Source organism: Kwoniella shandongensis, chromosome 2 (assembly GCF_008629635.2).
Source record: "Kwoniella shandongensis chromosome 2, complete sequence".
NCBI classification, from domain to species: domain Eukaryota; kingdom Fungi; phylum Basidiomycota; class Tremellomycetes; order Tremellales; family Cryptococcaceae; genus Kwoniella; species Kwoniella shandongensis.
In genome coordinates, this window is record NC_089288.1 from 1,455,053 (window position 1) to 1,475,426 (window position 20,374).

The 20,374-nt window shown below is 49.2% G+C and overlaps 8 protein-coding genes across 8 annotated transcripts; 3 read left to right on the forward strand and 5 right to left on the reverse strand.

Moving 5' to 3' along the window:
• Positions 1–17: 17 nt before the first annotated feature.
• Positions 18–1,627, reverse strand: CI109_101205 (uncharacterized protein; the record flags this gene model as incomplete). The annotated part of the gene is made up of 5 exons (XM_032006611.1): positions 18–323; positions 428–776; positions 854–952; positions 1,096–1,330; positions 1,453–1,627. The coding sequence occupies 5 exons, from the start codon at positions 1,625–1,627 to the stop codon at positions 18–20; spliced, it is 1,164 nt and encodes a 387-aa protein (XP_031859127.1).
• A 285-nt stretch (positions 1,628–1,912) lies between these two features.
• Positions 1,913–3,059, forward strand: CI109_101206 (uncharacterized protein; the record flags this gene model as incomplete). The annotated part of the gene is made up of 3 exons (XM_032006610.1): positions 1,913–2,316; positions 2,383–2,719; positions 2,880–3,059. 3 exons carry the CDS (start codon positions 1,913–1,915, stop codon positions 3,057–3,059), a joined length of 921 nt encoding a protein of 306 aa, XP_031859126.1.
• A 483-nt stretch (positions 3,060–3,542) lies between these two features.
• On the reverse strand, positions 3,543–6,053 carry CI109_101207 (uncharacterized protein; the record flags this gene model as incomplete). The annotated part of the gene is made up of 1 exon (XM_032006609.1): positions 3,543–6,053. The coding sequence occupies one exon, from the start codon at positions 6,051–6,053 to the stop codon at positions 3,543–3,545; it is 2,511 nt and encodes an 836-aa protein (XP_031859125.1).
• Positions 6,054–6,744: 691 nt separating this feature from the next.
• CI109_101208 (uncharacterized protein) lies at positions 6,745–8,164 on the reverse strand (the record flags this gene model as incomplete). The annotated part of the gene is made up of 6 exons (XM_032006608.1): positions 6,745–6,810; positions 6,894–7,313; positions 7,373–7,618; positions 7,677–7,834; positions 7,896–7,973; positions 8,038–8,164. 6 exons carry the CDS (start codon positions 8,162–8,164, stop codon positions 6,745–6,747), a joined length of 1,095 nt encoding a protein of 364 aa, XP_031859124.1.
• A 341-nt stretch (positions 8,165–8,505) lies between these two features.
• On the forward strand, positions 8,506–10,252 carry CI109_101209 (uncharacterized protein; the record flags this gene model as incomplete). Its single annotated transcript, XM_032006607.1, has 5 exons — positions 8,506–8,601; positions 8,683–8,745; positions 8,812–8,969; positions 9,060–9,320; positions 9,397–10,252. The coding sequence occupies 5 exons, from the start codon at positions 8,506–8,508 to the stop codon at positions 10,250–10,252; spliced, it is 1,434 nt and encodes a 477-aa protein (XP_031859123.1).
• A 308-nt stretch (positions 10,253–10,560) lies between these two features.
• On the reverse strand, positions 10,561–12,925 carry CI109_101210 (uncharacterized protein; the record flags this gene model as incomplete). Its single annotated transcript, XM_032006606.1, has 4 exons — positions 10,561–10,878; positions 10,939–11,065; positions 11,132–11,504; positions 11,566–12,925. 4 exons carry the CDS (start codon positions 12,923–12,925, stop codon positions 10,561–10,563), a joined length of 2,178 nt encoding a protein of 725 aa, XP_031859122.1.
• Positions 12,926–13,523: 598 nt separating this feature from the next.
• CI109_101211 (uncharacterized protein) lies at positions 13,524–15,386 on the forward strand (the record flags this gene model as incomplete). The annotated part of the gene is made up of 10 exons (XM_032006605.1): positions 13,524–13,635; positions 13,701–13,838; positions 13,897–13,998; positions 14,109–14,210; positions 14,286–14,362; positions 14,430–14,515; positions 14,582–14,712; positions 14,781–14,850; positions 14,915–15,182; positions 15,267–15,386. 10 exons carry the CDS (start codon positions 13,524–13,526, stop codon positions 15,384–15,386), a joined length of 1,206 nt encoding a protein of 401 aa, XP_031859121.1.
• A 183-nt stretch (positions 15,387–15,569) lies between these two features.
• Positions 15,570–19,265, reverse strand: CI109_101212 (uncharacterized protein; the record flags this gene model as incomplete). Its single annotated transcript, XM_032006604.2, has 4 exons — positions 15,570–16,695; positions 16,759–16,918; positions 16,998–19,104; positions 19,209–19,265. 4 exons carry the CDS (start codon positions 19,263–19,265, stop codon positions 15,570–15,572), a joined length of 3,450 nt encoding a protein of 1,149 aa, XP_031859120.2.
• Between the last annotated feature and the right edge of the window lie 1,109 nt (positions 19,266–20,374).

Below are 20,374 nucleotides of genomic sequence, written 5' to 3' on the forward strand. Positions count from 1 at the left end.
AATGCAATGATATAACGCTACAATGTCACTTCTCTCTCTTCTAGTGCGATCCACTTCCGTCTCTTCTCGTATATCGCATGTATCTCTTCTCTCTCCAAGTATCGTCCTTTCAGTCCATTGAACGAGGCCGAGGCTGTGTCAGAGAGGACGAACGGATCTTGCCGATGTCCATCATCATGTTTCGTTTCGTCCAATGGGGTGAGGGTATACACCACCTCGAGGGCGGATAGGACACCGCCGTATGCTGAAGAGATACCGGTGTCGATGATGATTACAGAAGCATTACATCTCGCAACGATCTTCTCGAAGTTGGGTGTGTGGCCCTGCAAGTCAGACAGCGAGTCAGTACACATCCAACTCGCAAACTGTAGTCGGGAAGGGGGTTGCTCTAGGAGATCGAGAGAAGCTTGGTGATTGTTCCACTCACGCCTATAATCCTCCTCGCTCCAATCTTTCCTTTCAGCTCCTCTGCCCACAGACATACTTGTCCCTCTTCTCTCTCCGCCAGTCCACGCCACCATAACGGTCCACCTTCCGCATACGACTCCGCCTCGTCATGCGTACTCCCTTTCGGTAAGCCTGAATACGGATTAGGAGGATACGGTGGCGCTAGAGGCGGTGTGAGTGCTTTGGAGAGGAGGGAATGGCCTAGGGCGTTGATGGCTGATGGGTACGGGGTAAGATGGGGGTAAGAAGGGCGGAGAGAGCCGTGGGTGAACGATAACGTAGGGGCGGAAGGGTGAGGGGCGAGAGGAACAAGGGCGGTGACGGAGTAGCTGATAGTTTGGTTTCAGGAATCAGTCATGTTGGCTTGACAGCATGGGCGTCACAGAAAGCTGAAACGTTGACTCACTTGGCGAGCCATTCTTGACCTAACCATCCGTCAGAGGACAAGTCCGCTTGCCGCTGCTTTGTTCCTCCAAACGCTTTGATATCGTCTTTCGTGACGTATCTGCGGGAGACTCGTCAGGTCAGCTACGTGCGCTCTCGGCCCCCCGAACACAAGCTTTCCTACGCGAACTTCGGAAATTAGGATGCCCTCCCAAAGGGTGAAAGAATGGTGAAAGGGCAAGGTGAACAGCACGCCTGACTCACCTCCAATCTCCAATAGCATTCATAACCTCATGATTCCCCAAAATACTAACCACTTTCCCACCTTCTCCAGCCGCCTGACTTCTCAACTTCTGCATAAGTCGATATATCTCGTTAGCGTGTGCGCCACGATCTACAATATCACCCGTTTGGACGAGGATGTCGGTATTTCCGATCCAGCGGGAATTGGAGTCGATGAGATGGGCCATTCGTAGGACCTTTTGGGCGTTGTCGATGTCTGTAGTGGAATGAAGGAGAGGCAGTTCAGCTTGAGTTCGAGCTTGTAGTGTTGGCCAGTTGCTGCTTCGTCTCTTGACAGTGACAAGAGTTTGAGTCAAGATTAGAAATCATTCAACCCACCACCATGCAGATCTCCAACCGCTACCAATCTTTGTCTGAACACCGGTCTCTTCGCTCCATGGGACGGGACCTGGGGTACTGCCGACGGACTGGACGTCGTGAATCTCGATATGAGCATGTAAAGCAAAACCGGCGTCAGGATCGCGACGATCAGGACCGTCTGACGAGTTGGCATAGTGGGAGTATATATATCTGCTTGTTGTCTGCACTCGGCAGAGTTATCGGGGACGAAGATATATCTAGTTGAATGGGAGAGAGTAGTATCGGCGCTAACTTATATCAAAGGAGGAAAGTCGACAAGATGTCATAGCTTAAACGGCGCGTCGCGAGATCACGTGATTTCATTCGCTCTCTCGAGTGGCCACCCACTTTACTCGCTAAAGTAGTGCTCACCTCGACCAAGTTGTAATGTTCTGTTCAGTCAATCGATACCTTTCTCAAATCCAAACACAGAGTCACCATGTCAACGTTATTGACTGCACACCTATCATCAGACGAATCAGATGGTGATTTCGTCCCCGACGTCCCCAAATCGAAATCTAAACCAAAAACCAAAAAGGGGACAAAACGACCTCGACCTCGTACTAACTCTGGATCCCAATCACCCTCAGCTACTTCTTCCTCCTCCGGATCAGGTTCTGAAGACGATGACGATGGAGAAGTGCAGAGGAAGAAGGCGAAGTTGGAACAAGAGCGAGATGAGGTTGAAGAGAGACGGCGGAAAGCTAGGGAAGAGTACGAAAAGTTGAAAGCGGAGATGGCGGGTGAATCGTCTTCTACAACAGCGGCGGGGGCGACGAAGGAAGTGGAGGTGGAGAAGGTGGAGATCAAGCGAGCTAGAAGGTTCGCAGGAGAGACGATATAGTCAGTCGGCTCGTCGTTCCTCTAATTCAGCGTGGAACTGAGCTGATGGTTTTTGGACTGGCGCAGTGAGACGGCTAAATTGCCAGCGTCTGATCCAGAAGTGGTGGCGTATCTCGCTCGACAGGTCGAGTCTTCTACGACAAAAGCAGATGAGAGTGATCCATCAACAACAAATATAGTTGGAGCAATATCCGAGGCTACTCCGATGACCTCAGCCATGGTATCGAATGATCCATCGTCATCGACTTCAAACAATGTCCAGCCATCATCGACCACACCAACGATTTCTGCTCACCCTGCGCCTCGACCAAAAGGTCCTCCACCTCGACGTAAGCCTCGTCAGTCGCTCGAGCAGATGTCAGCAGCTCTCGACAAGGGGAAGAAAATGACAACGCTTGAGAAGGTTCGTAGTGCCGGATCATCGTTCTTCACCATCCATCCTCAATCGCATCCTCTCACTTGCTAGCTGCTGCCTCCGCCCTTCTCCACATTGCTTGTTCCATGTCTCTCTCTCTGTATCTCTGTCTCAAACCGATTCAAGCTGATACATATATGTTGTGCAGTCCGCTATGGATTGGAAATCCCACACATCATCATCGACCAACCTATCCGACGAACTAGCTGCTAATCGACGGAATGGTGGGTATCTCGAGAAACAAGATTTCTTGGATAGAGTAGGGGAAAGAAGAGCTGGTGCGTTTGGTACAGGCTCAGGTGCTGGTACTGGTGGCGGTAGGAGATGATATCATTAAAATAGACTTATAGTTTGTGTTGTATCATGCCTTCCACATAAAAGTGACAATCACCGTAGCACCACCATGAAGCCTTCATCCATGGTACATATCTAACTTGCCGATTTCAGTCCATTTTATGAATGAACCAGGCAGTATCGCTTCGATTCCCTCTCTCCTAAGTCTCTCCAAACCGACATAGCACATAAAATGGATATCATCACTTTCGTACGGGACATGAAAAGACCAAATAGATCACGCATTAAAGACATAAAACAGATGCTCGAAACGAGACACGTTAATTGGAACTAAGACCAGAACAGAGAGACTGACACCGACACTGACCCGATAGAATGAATTTGAATGATTGTCCTTGACAGTAAATTGAATGCGAAAAAGCAGATACCAGAAAACCCAGAACACGAAATACAGTATAATCCCTTCTCCCCTTTCCCCCTTCCTGGTAGGACTTCGTCCTTCTCCTCTGAGGCCGCACTAATCTCTCAAACTTGATTTACCGCTCTTCCGTCTCCTCAACCCACTCCCGCCTTTACCTTTCTTCACGCCCCTTCCTCTTCTACCCCAATCACCAGGTGCCGAACCGTCCTTCGCATCCCATTCTTCACCTTCCAATACCAACTCTCTAGGTTCCCACGCGCCAGGAGACTGAATAGCCAAGACTGGGGGTATCAAAGGATTTTGAACTTGAATGTGTTTGTTCGTGATCTTCTTCGGGGTCGAGAGATGTGCTGCGGGGATAGGAGGAACGGGAGGGACAACCTTTGGTGCGACGGGAAGAAGCAAAGCCGCTCGAAGGGATTTGATAGATCGCTGTCTTCTAGCTATCGGAGCTGCACCCGGCGTTTCGGGTTCACTCGTCGTCGTCGCTTGGGAAGAAGAACTGCTCGTCGTAGAGGTGGTAGAAGGAGAAGAAGATTGTTGTCTCGGAGGTGTTTGAGGTTTGTAGAAGAATGATTTGGTATAATCGATCTCGGTCTGTGGCTTGACTTTCGGCGTACTCGTAGTACCGAACAAAGCGTCGACGTTGCCTTCAAACGGATCACGAACGACATCTCTCTCTCCAGGCTGCCGAGCTTGATTGCGAGTTCGGGCCGGACTCCAGCCTGCAAATTGTTCACCTTGTGTCCCCCAATCCAGTCTGGGGCTCAACACAGGAGTTGACCCATCCTCCATTTGTGTCGGCGTTGGGAGGGTACTGCCCATGACAACTTCTCGCAGCCTTGCGAGGGACGGTCGTAATCGTAAAGCGAGGGTCGTGACAGGGCCTGAATGAGCACGTTCGAGCTTGGCCACAGGGACAGGAGGAAGATCCTCCGCATCGGTCGAGATCGAATCGCAAATGACAGGAGAGGCAGTCACGAGGGACGGCTGCGCAGGCATGATCGGTGAAATGGCAATAGGAGCGCGAGAGACGGACACGATTGGGAATGATGGCTGATAAGTGGTGGTGGTTGTAGGACGGGCGGGCTTGCCGCCGAGTAGAGCCGTTCGTATAGATCCAAGCCATCCCTCGGGCAGAGGCGGAGAAGCTGCTGCAGCTTGTCTGAGAGCCGGTGTGGAATGGGCAATTCGCAGTCGCGTCGCTCTATCACCGTATTTCAGCGGTTTCTTCGTAGTAGCCTCGGTAGCTTGCGACACCGGCTCCTCTACCACTGCTGAAGAGACTGGTGCAGTAGGAACTGGTATTGACGGTACCGTCGTTACCTCTGGCAGATCGACGACCCGCTCAGGCGGTGAATCGACCTCGTAGTCCTCATCATACTCGACGGCTCCGACCAAGATCCTCTTCCCGACCTCATTCACCTCGTCCAGCAGATCATCCTCAAACTCCTGGATTTCTCTTTCTGCCCTATCCTCGGTCGGGGTCCTACTTCTTTCCGACTCAGAAGTGGAGACGGATCTTGAGCCAGCTGACGATCCGAGCGAATAGACGTCTGTGTAGTCGTTGATCCCCATCGCGTACAAGGCTTCGTCTTCTGTATTCTCCGCTTCGTAATCCTCTGGAAGAGGACAATAACCAAAAGCATCTTCCTCGATGGCCCTCGGTGGTGGAGGAGATGAGAAGAGGGATTTGTCAATCGGTCTAGCCGGTGTCTTGGTCGGTGTGTAACCAGTAGCAGAAGACGTGAAAGCGTCGGTGGGGGAACTAGGTATTCTAGTAGGAAGAGGTGGTCTCTCTTCTTGAGGAGGCGAGTCCGTCCCTGCTCTTCTAGTTCGACTCCGTTCAATCTCCCATGTTGATCTAACTCTTCTGACCCCTTCTCCTCCTTTTGCAAGACCTAAACCCACTTCGATCGAAGTAGATGCTTCGAGAGATGTCACGCTTTTAGCGTCATCGGGCGAGATATCTTTGGTTGCTATTGCTGCAGGTGGTTTACCCCATGCAGAGGCCCACCATGAATGTGATTGATCCGGTGTTGAACCACTTGTTTGCATCCCCGAGGTTGACGGTCGTTCTGTCGCATCTTGCAATGCCAGAGAGCGAAGGATGGAAGTTGATCTTTTCAAAGGTAAACTCGGTTCTGTCACATGTTGATGTAGTTGAGTGCCGGTCCCTCGGACTAGTCGATCAAAGCCATATGTCCCATATAGAGCATTCACCTCGTCCTCATTCTCCTCATCATCCAGCGTCCGTCGAATCCGACTACGAACCTTCTCTGCTTCAGGTGTATAGACCCGAGTTTCCTTGTACCCTGCTTGTTGTAATAGGTCGGCGAGAGAAGAATATTCGTTCAGGGGAATGGAAGATGAAGTGGTGGAGGGAGGGGAAGCGATGGATGAGTCGATAGATGGAGTAGGATAGGACCGAGGGGGACGGGACGGACCACCAGTGGGTGCTTGTGAGAGCGAGGGGGGATATCGTGAAGCAGCACTGGGGCCGGGTGTTTGGGGTGTAGCACGGGTGGCTGTTTGGGACTGCGAAAGCGGATGAGCTGGGTCCGCAGGAGGGAGACCATCGGTAGCAGGCATAATCCAACGTACCATCTTGTCCGCACTGTCCTTCGCTATTCCTGGCTATCTATGCTATGCTTTCAACAGCTGCACTCGCTAAGGCGTGGAAGAGGCCAACAACTCGGTATGAGGATGTATGTCGTGAGCTAGTGATGGATGATAATGCTCAGGAGATGTTGAAAGGCGGGATGAAACAACGATCAATAAACAACTCCAGCCTTCTGTCTAATATCGATTATCGTTGTCTGTTTTCGTCTTTGTGTTCGTACTGTTTCGTAGCGTTCGTTGTCGTTGTGTGTCGTCGATGTCTCTTGTTCGTTCATAGGTCACGATGTTATGAAAAGAAAGTTTACAAGTTAGTCATTCATGTATGTATGTATGTTTGAATAGGATAGTTGAATGGAAACCAGAGAGGATTGAGATGTTTGGCCCAACAACCAACAACAAGATCAGGGTTTGTACTTGAATTGTCGTAATTTCCCACTCACCCACAACACCACAAAGTCAGTCACGTTGATATATCCCATCAGTTCACACTCTTGCATCATTTCCCTCGTGCGTGCGGGCGGGCATGTTCATGCTGGCTGGCTGGCTGGCTTGTTTGTTGTGCCAGGAACCATCTAACGCAACGGGAACAGACTAAGTAGTACATACATACATACACACAGGTCATGCATGCACGCCGTCGGAAACAAAGGGTAGGGTAAGGATCATAGGCTACAAGTTACAAGTTGTACGCTGCCACGAGTCTCTCCATCCTGAGTGTTTGTCTACATAAGGGGCATTCCAACTATTAAAGGGAAAGCGCGGTTTCAATCGAAATCAGCTTTAGCAATTATTTCGATAAGGACAACGACGCTTCATTTGACTCACCTTTTCTAATCCACCCAAGCATCCCCAACAGAAGACATGTCCACATTCCGTCACTGCGACAGTACCACCACTTCCCTCGCCAGTTCCTCTAGGTTCTAGACACAATGTACATTGTCTTTCGGGCAGATCTAGAGCGTCATTGGAAAGATAGGTGTTAAGTTGATCATATGTCGTTCCGTCTTTTGTGAGAAGAAGGGTCTGTTCAGGGGTAATAAAGGGTGCAGAAAGGGGAAGTGTGTCGTTTTTCTCTTGATTCGATGACAACGCTGGATGTCGGTCAGCGCCGATGACGGATGATTCTTGTGATGACTCTCGTCGTGAAGGAAGAAACCGATAGAGAAATGGTAGAAGCATAAGCAGACCAAGGGGCTCGTATGATGGCGCTCGCCGTTCTGGAGGTGTGGCAGGGAGAGTAGAGATCTATCAACCGGAATAACATAAGTACGCTTCCATGCGAGGTGTTAATAATGTGCACTCACATATGACACACCGGTCAACCGTCTGCCAAACTCGAAGAACCTCCCTCCAAACAGGAACGCGATCATATGCACTTCCGGCAGACTTTTGCCCAGTGGCGACTCCAAGAACCGTAACAGCTTCGCCTGGACACTTTGCAGTCTAGTTGAAGGTGTAGAATCTGAAGTGTTATTCCGTAGATAGGCTGTAGTAGTTGGCGAGTTGAGCAAGGAAGGGGCAAGCAAGAAGAGTATAGTAAAGAGTCGACGCTGTGTTATGGCACTTACAGTCAGCTGGCAGTACCGTTGTGTCCATTGCGCAGCTGACCTTCTTCGATGGTGCTCGTCCCCTACGAGTAGAGAACGGTAATATATCGGTATATTCCTCTCCTAACGTCTGACTCCCTCTTCCAAAGGTCAATGTCAGATAGACAGCTTTAACAAGCAGATCGATGATAGTCTGTTTATGAGCCAGCCATCGTGTGCCTATAGTGTGAAGTAGTCAGTGCGGTCCAAAACCTGGAACGATTGTCGGCGCTGAGCTCACCAGCTATCGATCTGAGGATTTCAGAGACGAGATCTGTCAATCGGTATATTTGCGAAGTATCGCGTTGATGTGCTCGCACTATTGACCACGCAGTAAACATTAGCATCGCGTCATTGAGCTTGTCATCTGAGATAGTCCTCACGGATCTGAGCTTGTGACGCAGGTTGAAATGATAGTCGAGCATACTGATCTCCATGTCCATTGGGTTCGGTAGGAGGACCAGTGGGAGGAACAGTCTGTCGCGAAGACGAGGCGATAGGTTGATCCATCGTAGCAGTCAAGTTCTGCACTTCGATGTCCTTTCCTGTCTGTGACTTTTGATATCGCCTTGTTAGATATATTGAAGCGAGAGGACAATAGTCGTTCCAAAAGAAGTTGAACATTGTTAGAGGAATGCAATGGATGACCGGTAAACTGCTAATGAGTGACTTACCGACCTTACGTAACTTGTTCAATTCGACGTTTTAGGTGGCAAAACATCTCTAACTCGAGTGAGTCTCTTCCTTCAATCCCTTCTTGCGTTGATGATACATCCATCAGTGCACATTACCATCTCCGTCCTTCGACTTGTTCTTGCTATCGCTACCCTAGACCGCTGTGATATGATAAGATGACGTTGGTGGACTATCCAACGTTCTCAGAAAGTCCGTTCTTCTACGATAGGAAGGCGGCATCTCTTCCCGAGACTGAAGAAGGGATTGTGAGGGTATGTCATGACTCTTCACATTGAAAGGAGGGTATCATCGAGTTTTGTCCAATTGAACTGACCTTCTATGTCTGGTTGTAGGCTCATTCCGCTCCTAGAGTGGCTTACTATCATCCCAAAGATGTTGGGAACTATCATTACGGAGTGAGTGACTCTTCATACTCCTTTCTTTCCTCATCACGCGTGTGCTTATATTCACTCGCGTCGCAGGAACGACATCCTATGCGACCACATCGACTGGAATTGACAAATCAATTGGTTCTGGGGTATGGGATGCATGAGAGGATGTCGATGCATTCGCCTAGACGGGCGACGGAAGAAGAGCTGTTAGAGTTTCACGATTCAGACTACGTCGAATTCCTCAAAAGGTGAGCGTTACTTCACCGACCTTGACTTGGCGTCTTTCCTTCCAACTACATATTTTACGAAGGAGCTGATGAAACATTTGATGCTCGTAGAGTAACTCCTAAAAACGCTCAGAACCTCACTCGCGATTGGACGAAATTCAATGTAGGAGACGACTGTCCCATCTTCCACGACCTCTTCTCGTTCTGTCAACAATATGCCGGCGCGTCGCTTGCTGCTGCTCGAAAATTGACGGCGGGTAGTACGGATATTGCGATCAATTGGAGTGGGGGTTTGCATCATGCCAAGAAAGGAGAGGCGAGCGGGTTTTGTTATGTCAACGATATCGTCTTGGGCATATTGGAGTTGTTAAGGTGGGTCCCATTGTGGGTGTCAACTGTCCCAAAACGTGTAGGACTGAAAAACCTATATGTGGTTGGTGTATGGCAGACACCACCCTCGAGTCCTCTATATTGACATTGATATCCATCACGGCGATGGTGTGCAAGAAGCGTTCTACCTCTCTAATCGAGTTTTGACGGTATCATTCCACAAATACGCTGCCGACTTCTTCCCCGGTACAGGCAACTTATCTGAGATCGGTTCCGACCTCGGCAAATACTTTTCCCTCAATGTGCCATTACAAGATGGTATAGATGACGAATCGTACATCTCCTTATTCAAAGCTGTGATGGAGCCTACCATCACTACTTTCCGACCTTCCGCTATTGTGTTACAATGCGGTGCGGACTCGCTCGGATGTGATCGATTAGGAACGTTCAACCTCTCCATCGCGGCACATGGTGAATGTGTGAGATTCATCAAATCGTTCGACCTACCCTTACTCGTCCTTGGTGGAGGGGGATATCGACAATCTTCAGTGGCGAGATGTTGGACTTACGAAACTGGTGTATTGGCCGGATTGGCTTTACCAGACGAACTACCTTCCAATAACTACTACGAGTTCTTCGCACCAGATTACAAATTACATCCTCCCTTGACGGGGAAGATACAAAACCTGAATACGAGACAATCGTTAGAGAGGATAAGGGTCATCATCAGAGAGAAACTGAGGTATCTTGGTGGAGCACCAAGTGTACAGATGCAGGAGATCCCACCGGATTTGATGGGATTCCTTGCGAATGAAGAGAGAGGGAGAGAAGAGAAAGATGGAGATGAACCGGATGGTAGGAGAGAAGGGAGAGCGAAAGATGGAGATTTGATGGAGAGAGAAGTGGGAGGCGGAGGTGATGGCGGTATCACAGGTCCCTTGGGTGGAGCGAGAAGAAGGACCATGAGGATATAAGGTGTGAGGCAATCTTGGTGGAATGATTTACGAGCGAATCAATTGAATAGCTTGTTTGGGAGCTTTGTAGTTGGATACCAAGCATATTGGAATACCACGTAGGAATACATGTTGTAAGTTGAGTTGAACATGCAAAATATCATGCTTTCGACCTATAAACCATCTATAAAAGCTGTGTATGTATTTCATTCCTCAGATAGATGATACAGTGTGTAGTAGTATTCGTATCATGCCTCTCACGCCCTGTCTCCCGTTGCCGCACCTGATCCATGGCAATCAATGCTCTTGAGCGTATACCACCACACCGCTCAAAGCAATTTCGTATGTACTCTCCTCTTTCTCCACCATCTCCTACCTGACCAAACGAGCGCCACCACTATCCCCTGTATCAAAACGACTTTCGCCAACCATCCCCAACCTTCTCCATCTCCTCCGTCAGATTGCATTCTCGCTCTCGCCCTATTACTGATTTTGTTTATATCGTCTTTCTGTATAGATGGATGAGAATGATCTTCTGAATCGATGATCGAATCAGCGTCAGAATCGATTCTGAGGGAAGATGATGAAGGAGAAGAATGGAGATCGAGTCTGTGTCGAACATCAAGGAGGATCTCGTATTGCCATTCCTGGAAAAGTGAAGCTTATCAGCCACGATCGGATGTGTAGAAGGAGGCCTGAAAACTCACATTCACCGCTGCCATCTCCTGATCCCATGCTTGAATGGCAGATCGTACGCCGACAGCAGACTCCAACATATTCCGTTGTGAGTACTCCAGATGTTCGACTCGTCTTTGCAATTTCTCCATATGTTCGCTGAGGCGTCAAAACGATAACAAGTCAATTGGATGTTGCACGGCTTTGCTGCTTGGACACACTCACGACATGGCAGGGTCAAGCTTCTCTCCCAACGATTTCGACGGCTTGCTATCCCCTCCTTCCACCTTGACGTTCGCAGCCAATTGATCTACCTTTCGATTCAGATGATCAATCGCTTCCAGCATCCTCTGTTGTGAATGTTCCAAGATATCATCCATGACTTCTGATCCAGTAGAGAATCCCGTCGGAGCGGTTTCCGGTTCCAGATCTGCTTCGCCATCGGCATTGGGATTGGCGGCGGTGGTAGCTTTGGCGTCTTCGGCGGTATTGCGTTCAGCGGCATGTTTCGGTTCAGCAGGTTCGAGATCGTGTGGAAGAGGTGGTAAATCGTGTTTTGGTGGATTGGCCTTGTCGTACAATCCGTCAATACACACGACTGGAGAGAAAGTGGGGGCGTCAGCATAAGAGCCTGTTGTGGATGAAATGTTCAGACTTACTATACTGGAAATCGTGGTCGACAAACCCTGGTTGGAAAGTACTTTCCTCGATGGTCGCTTTGTTGTATAGCAAACCCACTGGATCCGGGTTGACAGGTTCGTCGAAACACCTCGCACTTTTCCTTCCTTCATGTCTCGCTTCGTCCCAATTATCCTTCACTGTCCAACCTTTCAATCCAGCCGCGGCGATACCATAACCCATATATCGACCTTTGAGTCCGTTACCCAACACACTTCCTCCCGTCAAGATAGTCGTCGTGTCGTCAGACCATACTGTCGAACCTATTCCGATACCGACACGGATGGATCTTGTGGCCGCATCAATGATGTTGGATTTGACCACTGTTCCTGTATAATCGCCATCAAAGGGTGTCGAGTCGACGAGTAAAATACCTGCCATGGCAGACGTTGTCCTCGCAAAGATATGATTGGCATGAACCAACGTTCCCGGCGAACAATAAATCACTATCGCAGCGTCCGTGTTGTCGTAAAACGTATTATCTCTCACGAAGGAATCTCGACAAGCGATCGATACTCCATCTGCGAGTGGTCTTCCGAGCGGAGACATTTCCGGATCATCTCCATCTTTCTGCGGATCATACTCTTCTCCCACGGGGCCGATCTCGTTCTTCTCAATCACCGCACCTGCACAACTGAGTTTATCTCCTTCTCTCACATGTACCGCCGTGAATCCTCTTGGGTTCTTCAGCCAACTGTTCTTCACACTCTGTCCTTCATTTCCACCCAGAACCACAAGACCCGTGGCTAATTCGCTATCTTGCATTCGACCGAGTTTCTTTCTGTTACCGTCGACGACCAGACTCTTTATTGAGACTCGAGCACATCGTCGACAATCTCCTTGAATAGCAGTCGCGATATGTTTCCCCTCCACGCGCAACACAGCTCTTTCAGAACCCGTCGGGTAACCGTACGTTGCTAGTTCTTGGTCTGCTGCCGTGAAGATGATCGAACCGGAAAGACGGTACAGTTTGTTAGGACAGAGAAGGACTTTGGTACCGGGACCACCATCGATGAACATCTGGTTTATGGAATCGTAGTCTGCAAATCGGACACATGGTGGAGCGGCCGATACCAGTGGGAGGAGGATGGCGAGGAGAGTGGTAAGTAGGAGTAAAGCAGGGAGGGGGAGTCGATATGAGGAAACGCGCCGTAATCGTGTAGGCGGTCGGGAGGGACGTGATTGTGAGGGATGTTCGAGTCGTGAGGAAGATGAGGTGGAAGGGCGATGGGACGCAATCGAATCCGCAGTGAGTTGAGAAGACTCTATACGTCTTCTTCTCCGTATTGGCGTATGCGGTCTATCCAGCCCATCCTGGGCGAGCGTTGTCGGTCGTATCATCTTGGTGCGGGTCCGAGCGCACGTCCTACCATTCGAGGGAATTCCAGGTGGTTGCAATGCTATGAAATAATATGGCAACGCGTCGATATGTATAAGTTACAGTGCAAGTAACCGAGTATGTATAGTACAAGAGTGAGCCGTCAACATGAATTAGTAGGACACCGACATTTGGTGGACGCGATTTTGCATACTCGAGTATAGGACTTGCTCCGTGAGCTCCGTGATGCAGGGAAAATCAAAACTCAAAAACAAGACTAAATAGATAATCAGATTCAGATCCCTGCAAGGGTAATGAACAGCTTTTCGGAAGTATATATTTTGTAATCAACCATTAGAATCGGGATTTGTAATGAGGTTTTACTTGACTTGACTGTGAAACAAGTCAAGAGGGTGGAGGTCGTTCGCAGAGTTGTATGTTGAAACCTCTTGATATTTCGTCGTTACATCTTCTTGATCGAGCGACAGCAGGTATCACACCGACTCGACACAGGTCACTCGAGGTCAGCCTCTTCAAACCTGGAGAGAAGACCGTTTTCCGCGATCGAAGGAACCTTGCAAGGCTTGACACCGCGCCGTCTCCCTGCTTGCTTGATTCGTTATGAACTCGTCAACCTCCGAGACCGAGAACCGAACAAAACCTCAACAACAACAGAAGAGAACGCTCTCTCACAAGAATGAAAGCATTTCAGATCATCTGAGTATCGATACCAGTGAGTCGCACCTCCCATTGCGTGACTGTGCGCTTTGAACGACCGACCTGACCATCTCGACATAGTCATCGAATACCTCTCGCGGACCATCTTCCGACCAGGCGGGGCGATCTTGGCTTCGCTCGCGAATTTGGCGATTTACAGCCACTCAGATTGGCGTTTCTTCGTATCACTGATTTGGGCCGCTCTTCTCACCTTTATCAGTACGTCAGCTACTCGAAACAAAATCGAGAGGAAGAGAGTCTGACTTGGTCCAAATAGGCCTGTGGAATCATGTCGATCGACTATACGCGAATCAGTCGAGGTGGTTCTTGAATCCACCGAAGCTGAATTGGGAAGAGCAAATCGTTCTCATCACCGGTGGTGAGTAGGCTGATTGCCAACGTTCAAATGATAGTTGTCTCTCTGCTTGAGAGGCCTAACAACTTCACCTTACATGCGACGAAGAGTTTCCAGTGCTGACTGTTCCTTAGGCGGTTCCGGTATCGGCGCACTCCTGGCTAAGACGCTTACGGAGCGTAATGCCAAAGTTGTGATATTGACGAAAGACCCGCCCCAATCCGAGTCAAGTAATAGTGGGTCACTTTCGTCAGCTAAGCTGCCAACCATCTTCCATATTGTGAAGATAGAGTCAGCTGACAACCTCCTAGGTGAGATCAAGTCGTACATCTGCGATGTGTCACACTGCAAGGAAGTCGACGCTGTCGCTGCCAAAGTTCGAAAAGAAGTGAGCTGAGTCATACGAGCAATGCCGCTTGACCTGAAAACTGATATTATGCCTTGTACGAGTGCAGGTAGGTCACCCGACTATCATAATCAACAATGCGGGTGTTGTGAAGGGCAAACTGCTCCTCGACCTTACAGAGGAAGATATCAATGAGTCAGTTCCTCACCCAGGGATCGTGTCCCCCGAAGCCGAGCCAACTGACGCCAACATTTCCTGCAGCACGTTCGGAGCGAACACCCTGGCTCATTTCTGGGTGTTGAAGGCGTTCTTGCCTGCTATGATCAAGGAGGGTAAAGGACACGTTGTGACCGTATCTAGTTTGTTAGGTTTGATTGGAACAGCTCAGATGAGTAAGTCAGCTGTGAAGTCTGTCTGGTAGAACCAAGAAATCTGCAGCTGATCTAGTGTGCGCGAACAGCGGATTACTGTGCGAGTAAAGCTGCTGTTGTTAGTCTCAATCAAACATTACGCTTTGAGCTAGATAATAGGTACGTAATCTCACACCCATCTCATACATTTGTCAATGCTGACCTAATCGATGATTACATGTAGATACAAAACACCATCAATCCGAACAACTCTCGTTCTCCCCTCTTTCATCCAAACCAAATTATTTGATAAAGTTCAACTACCCCCTTCGCGAATATGGAATTTCTTCTGTCCGCCTCTACGACCGGAAACTGTCGTGAGAGCCATAATATCCGCGATGGAGGAACAGGAAAGTAGAATTATTAGATTACCGTGGTATACTAACGGAGCGAGATTTATGGGTGATGGAACGGGTTTGATACCCGCTTGGTTGAGAGATGCGTTACAGTGGGTAAGTGCGCACCCAACTTGCCCTGCTGTATATCCTCCGAGAAAAAAAAACAGCTAAGAGCTGAGAATGTATGTTGCATCATAGGTTGCGGGCGCAGATTTTGCTATGAGGGAATATGGACCAAGACCCGATGCGGCGGAACGACTTGCGGCAGAGAAGGAGCAGGAGCGGGGTATCGATTTAGACTCGAAGAAAAATAGATGACGGATGACGGAAAGAGCGACCTCACCTGTACTTTTATCCGAAATGAATAACTGCGTGCCATATAATCACGACCTGCTCATCGACTAAACGAGTCCTACTCGTTAATCATGGTTGAGAGCGACTGACTCGACATGTACAGTATATGCATTCAAATCATGTCATACTGTATTGTAGATGAACCCCTCACCGCTCGGCGCCTGAAATCTCACTCTCGTCCGCACCCAATAACCACCCCACACCTCTGACCAACGCCCTTCTTGCACCTAATCTAACACGTTCCGCCTCATCACCTGCAAATCCTTCAAACAGCTCACGCGGAACTACCCCATAAGTCGGTTCATCCAATGATTTTCGTTTCGTCTCTTCTGTTGAAGTAGAACCGGCGGTATCTCTTGATATTGAACGAGACAATCTCGCACCCATACCTGCTGTGACGGACGATAATTGTCCTCCGACATTCCCACCAAGCTTAGGTGATGGTGCTAAACCTCTCAAATGTCCTATACGTTCTCCGAAACCTAATGCCAACTTGGCAGCTCTAGCAGCTGTCCTCGATCCCAATACCCTCTCCTCTGCAGTGGAAGTCGAAGTCGGACTTGTTGGTGAGAGTGGAACTTGAGCTTGGAGATTGGAATTCGGTATACCTTGTAATCGTCTACGTTTCGCCGCATAATCCAATTTGATCCTACCACTCTCCACTTTCCGGAACGTTTCCAATATCTCGGGAATGTGGGACGGGGGACAAAGTTCCAAAGCGTAATTTATGAATAGTAATTTGGTAGTTGGATCGGCTGTATCGGATTGTCGAGCGAGTGAATGGGCCAATCCCCAAGTTTCCGTCCGCAGTTTAGCTTCGAGTTTCGCCGTGGCATTTGTCGAACTTTCACCCTCGACTCCGCTTGCGCCAATAGTGGTGATCGAACTTGAACCTCTTGTGTGACCCTGACCACGTCTTCCTCTCCCTCTCCCACCACTACCTCGCACTACCTCGACCATCCCTTCCAATGCCTCTTTACCGGCTTCCCAATCACCTCCTTTCTCCGCCGCACGTCCAATCATACCCCAAACTAAACCCCGCTCAATCTCACCGCTACATCCCAACTTGTCTGCCATGTCCAACATCAAGTCCGGATGTCGATATGCGTCGTCAGACGCTGCAAGCACTTTGGCGATCAACGATAAGGGATCGGCTGTATAACGGATCTCAAGCGGGGATAGGGCCAAGGAAGAGAAAGAGACGAGACGCGAGGTCGCTTCGATGTATTTTTTCTCTTTGACAATGGGTGGTGTGGCAGGTGCGACGGATAAGCTGATAAGTGTGCGGTATAGTAGTCAGCTTACACAACAACGACACAAACTCGAAGCCACTCACCAGTCATAAGCCAGCTTCATCTCTCCCGTGTGCATGTTTCCGCTCTCCGCCGAGACATAGAACTCCTTCGAGGTCTCCAGGACCACCTCTTCTATCATCTTCTCATCCACCGCCCCTGCACTTTGTAGTCTCTTGATCATCCTCCTCGCGACGTCGAAGTCTACACCGGTCAATTCGTCATCAGTGCTCGGTCCATTCTACCACGTAGCAGCCATCTTTGGAGCTAGGATCAAACTCACTGCCTGAACTTAGGACACCACCAAGATATATCCTACCCCTCTCTCTCAAATCCAACATCCCTAGAGCACCTCTCACAAGACTATCCTCTCCGCCGCCCAATCGTTCCATATCATCCCACAACCTTCTCCACATGTCTTCGCCTAGCCCCTTCGACGCTTGACGTCTCACCATCTTCTCCGCCAGTTCTTTCTGATCCGATCCATTCCTACTGGATTGCAGTAAGAACCGTAATTGCGTAGCTACGTTCCATCTCGCCAATATCTCGCCCGACTCGAGATGCACATCGAGGATGTCGAGTGCTCTTGAGAGACTTGCGAATGGCAACGGATGGAAGAAGAGGAAAAGATCCTTCGGCGTGGGTGGGGGAGCAGAAGCGCTTGTCGGTCTGACGAATGTCGCGATAGAGTCCAGGGTGGTAGATGTCAATTCTGAATCGGAATCAGGATCCGATCCATCCAATTCCCAGACCGGTAGACATTCGAAAATTGACGACATGGTTGACCAAACGTAGGACTCTTTCTCCTCCGATCCGTATAGACAAGCGAGAGCCAGTCGAGCGACATTGAGATCGTTCTTCACTATCCTTTCAGCTTGAGGAACTGTCGCTTTGGACGCTTCAAACACTGGTAAAGCCAGTTGAAGGGGAAGAGAGAGGATCGCGTCATGTAATAATCGTTCGACGAGATTTGCATCCGCTTTGCCTGCTCGTTCTGCTCGCGATTCCAATACATACAAATACGGCATCACAAGTCGTTTGATGTCGCCTACTATGCTGACCGGCGTTGAGTTGGACAAGTACGCGTTAATGATATCACCTTGGGAAGAGGCTCGCCAAGATGTCACAGTCCATTTCGCATGTTGAACTGGTGTAAGGTTCGCATCGTAAGCTAATCTCGAAAGGAGGGAGAGGTCTTCGCCTAATTCGTCGAGGGAAGGTACACCAAGCGAAGCGCCGTGTTGGACCCAGGCCAGCTGAACATCGATCAGACCAAGCGAGTCGAGGGATAATACGTGTTCGGTGTACCATTTCGTTAGATCAGCGGCCGTTAATGGTTCGGGTCGAGCCGAAAGGTAAGGCGGAGGGGGCGGCAGGTAGAGAATCTCCAGGGTACGTTGTAATATCGATTTGGATTCCAAGGTCGGATCATCCGCGACCCACCTCTCATTGTCACCGTCCTTTACACCCAGTAGGAGGCCTTCTTCCTCCATTTCACTAGGTGAAACCCAACCTGGAACAGTCTCCAGTATCAACAGACGATAAGGAAATACCTCGTCTCGATGTCGTTGACAGACGACTTTCAACGCAGAGAGGGAAGCGGAAGCAGCCAGATCGAGTGCCAACAATGGGATGGATTGATTAAGAAACACGGATAATGGTATAGGGGGAGCGGAGGGCTCTGAGGGTGTCGGCGTCCTTGAGGATACTTCGAGTTTTGGTTCCGAGACCATAGGTGGAGATTCTTTTTCCGAAGCAGCTGCTTCCCAAGGATCGTCGAGGAGCGATGGCGAGGTCAATGATTCTTGAGTATCAGCCTCATCGCCCCAAGGGTCGTCCAATTCCATCTTCTCTTCGTCTGTTTTTGACGAGCTGCTGGGGATAGGATCCGATGCTCCAATGAGCTCAGGTGTAGGTTGAGCTGGGCTTTCCTCCTGAACCCGAGGCGAGGGAGAGATGATCTCGAAGGTATCCAACCGTCTTCTTATATCGTCCAACACTGTCCAGGCTCGCACTCTGTCCGATATTGAGGCATCAACCTCAACTATTCGCTTCACATCTTCTTCTGAACTTCCTTCTCCTACCTCGGTCTCGAGTCTCGTTATCTCCTGAGCACATCGACCAAGACCTAGATTCACGATCGTCCTTGCCAAATGAGCATCTTCGATCTTACCACTTTCGAGGAGTTGCCGACATGTCGATAAGACTTCGATATCTGAAAGAGAGGAGAGGGATAGTTCTAGGATTGCAGGTGTAAGATCGGATATTGATGACGAAAGGAGTTGTTCTGGTGTGAGCGGTTCGGGGAGTGAAGTGAGAAGCTCGTCCATTGCGATTTGCGACGCGGTTGAGCAAGACTCGGTCACCGAGAAAGAGAGTGATATCAATGACTAAATCACCAACATTCATGCTAGCTTCTCGCCTTGACGATGACGGTGGATGGTTGCTGCCGACGTCATGACTTTTGGCTACATGGTGAAGTTAACTTGCCCACCCATATAAGGAGATGATCACCGCCACACTTATGGCTCGTTTCAGATTGGTTAAGCATGTCTCGCGTGATGGGACAACAGAAGTACATGGGACACTTTCTCCGAAACATCCATCCATGTCTTCCAACAGAGCAGAGTGATGTACTTCCTCACTTTTCGCCAAGCATCGATGTACGTCTATCTGGACGTATCGGTCACGCTCTGATCTGAAGCCACATGTATCATTGGGTGCAGCCTATGTCCAACGCCCATTGTATGTGATGGCAGAGTATGAAGTGCTTCGTATACTACAGGTAGCACAAGACAAACTGTTTCAAGAGGACGGCAGGTACTGATTCATGCAGCTGAATATGGGTAAGTATACAGAGCTAAAAGCATGACAGGTTAGGCAAAGATCATGATGGACCGTCCAAGTGGGATTCTCCCTTTGTCCCAGCATGGATACCGATTGCATGTTCTTGTTGTTTGGCATCGATGGCCCACACACTGCATGAACGTCAACATCCTCGAATGCATGTCAACACATGAGAGATAAGACTAGACCCAATTGATCGACTTGGACACTTCTGATGCATCATCAAATGTCCATCCGATGAGTAGAACCAAAACCAAAATATACAGTCAAAAGTTGCTGAAAAACAACAGAAACTTCAGACGCGTCTACGCGCGTTACTTGTAAGGTATTTTCTGAAACTCAATAACAAAAGATGACAAGAATTTACCCGATCAAGGAATTCATCACATGAAATCTAGGTACAAAGAGTGGTCCAGTCTCGGCAGCGAAAAAGCAAAAGAGAGCGGTCAGTGCGCACAGCAGTCAGATGCTGGCAGGTGGTAACAACAATTGAGTAGTTGACAGACAACATCGTTACATTCCCACTCACTCACTCGTCAACAACACCATCACCAACATTCAACTGTACACATACATACATAGCATCTATAGATAGATGAGAGAGATCAACAAGAGGTATTAGTGTTTGCACAGCAACGATAACCGAACGGAGAGAAACAATACTCGTACAATAACAACAACGCGAACAACAACAGCACGGACCTCGGTCAACACAACAATTAACCTGACCAACCGGATACACAACAACACACAACCCGTGTTTCAATCAACCTCCGCCCCACCCCATCCCTAGCTTACTCTCAGTTCTCTCCT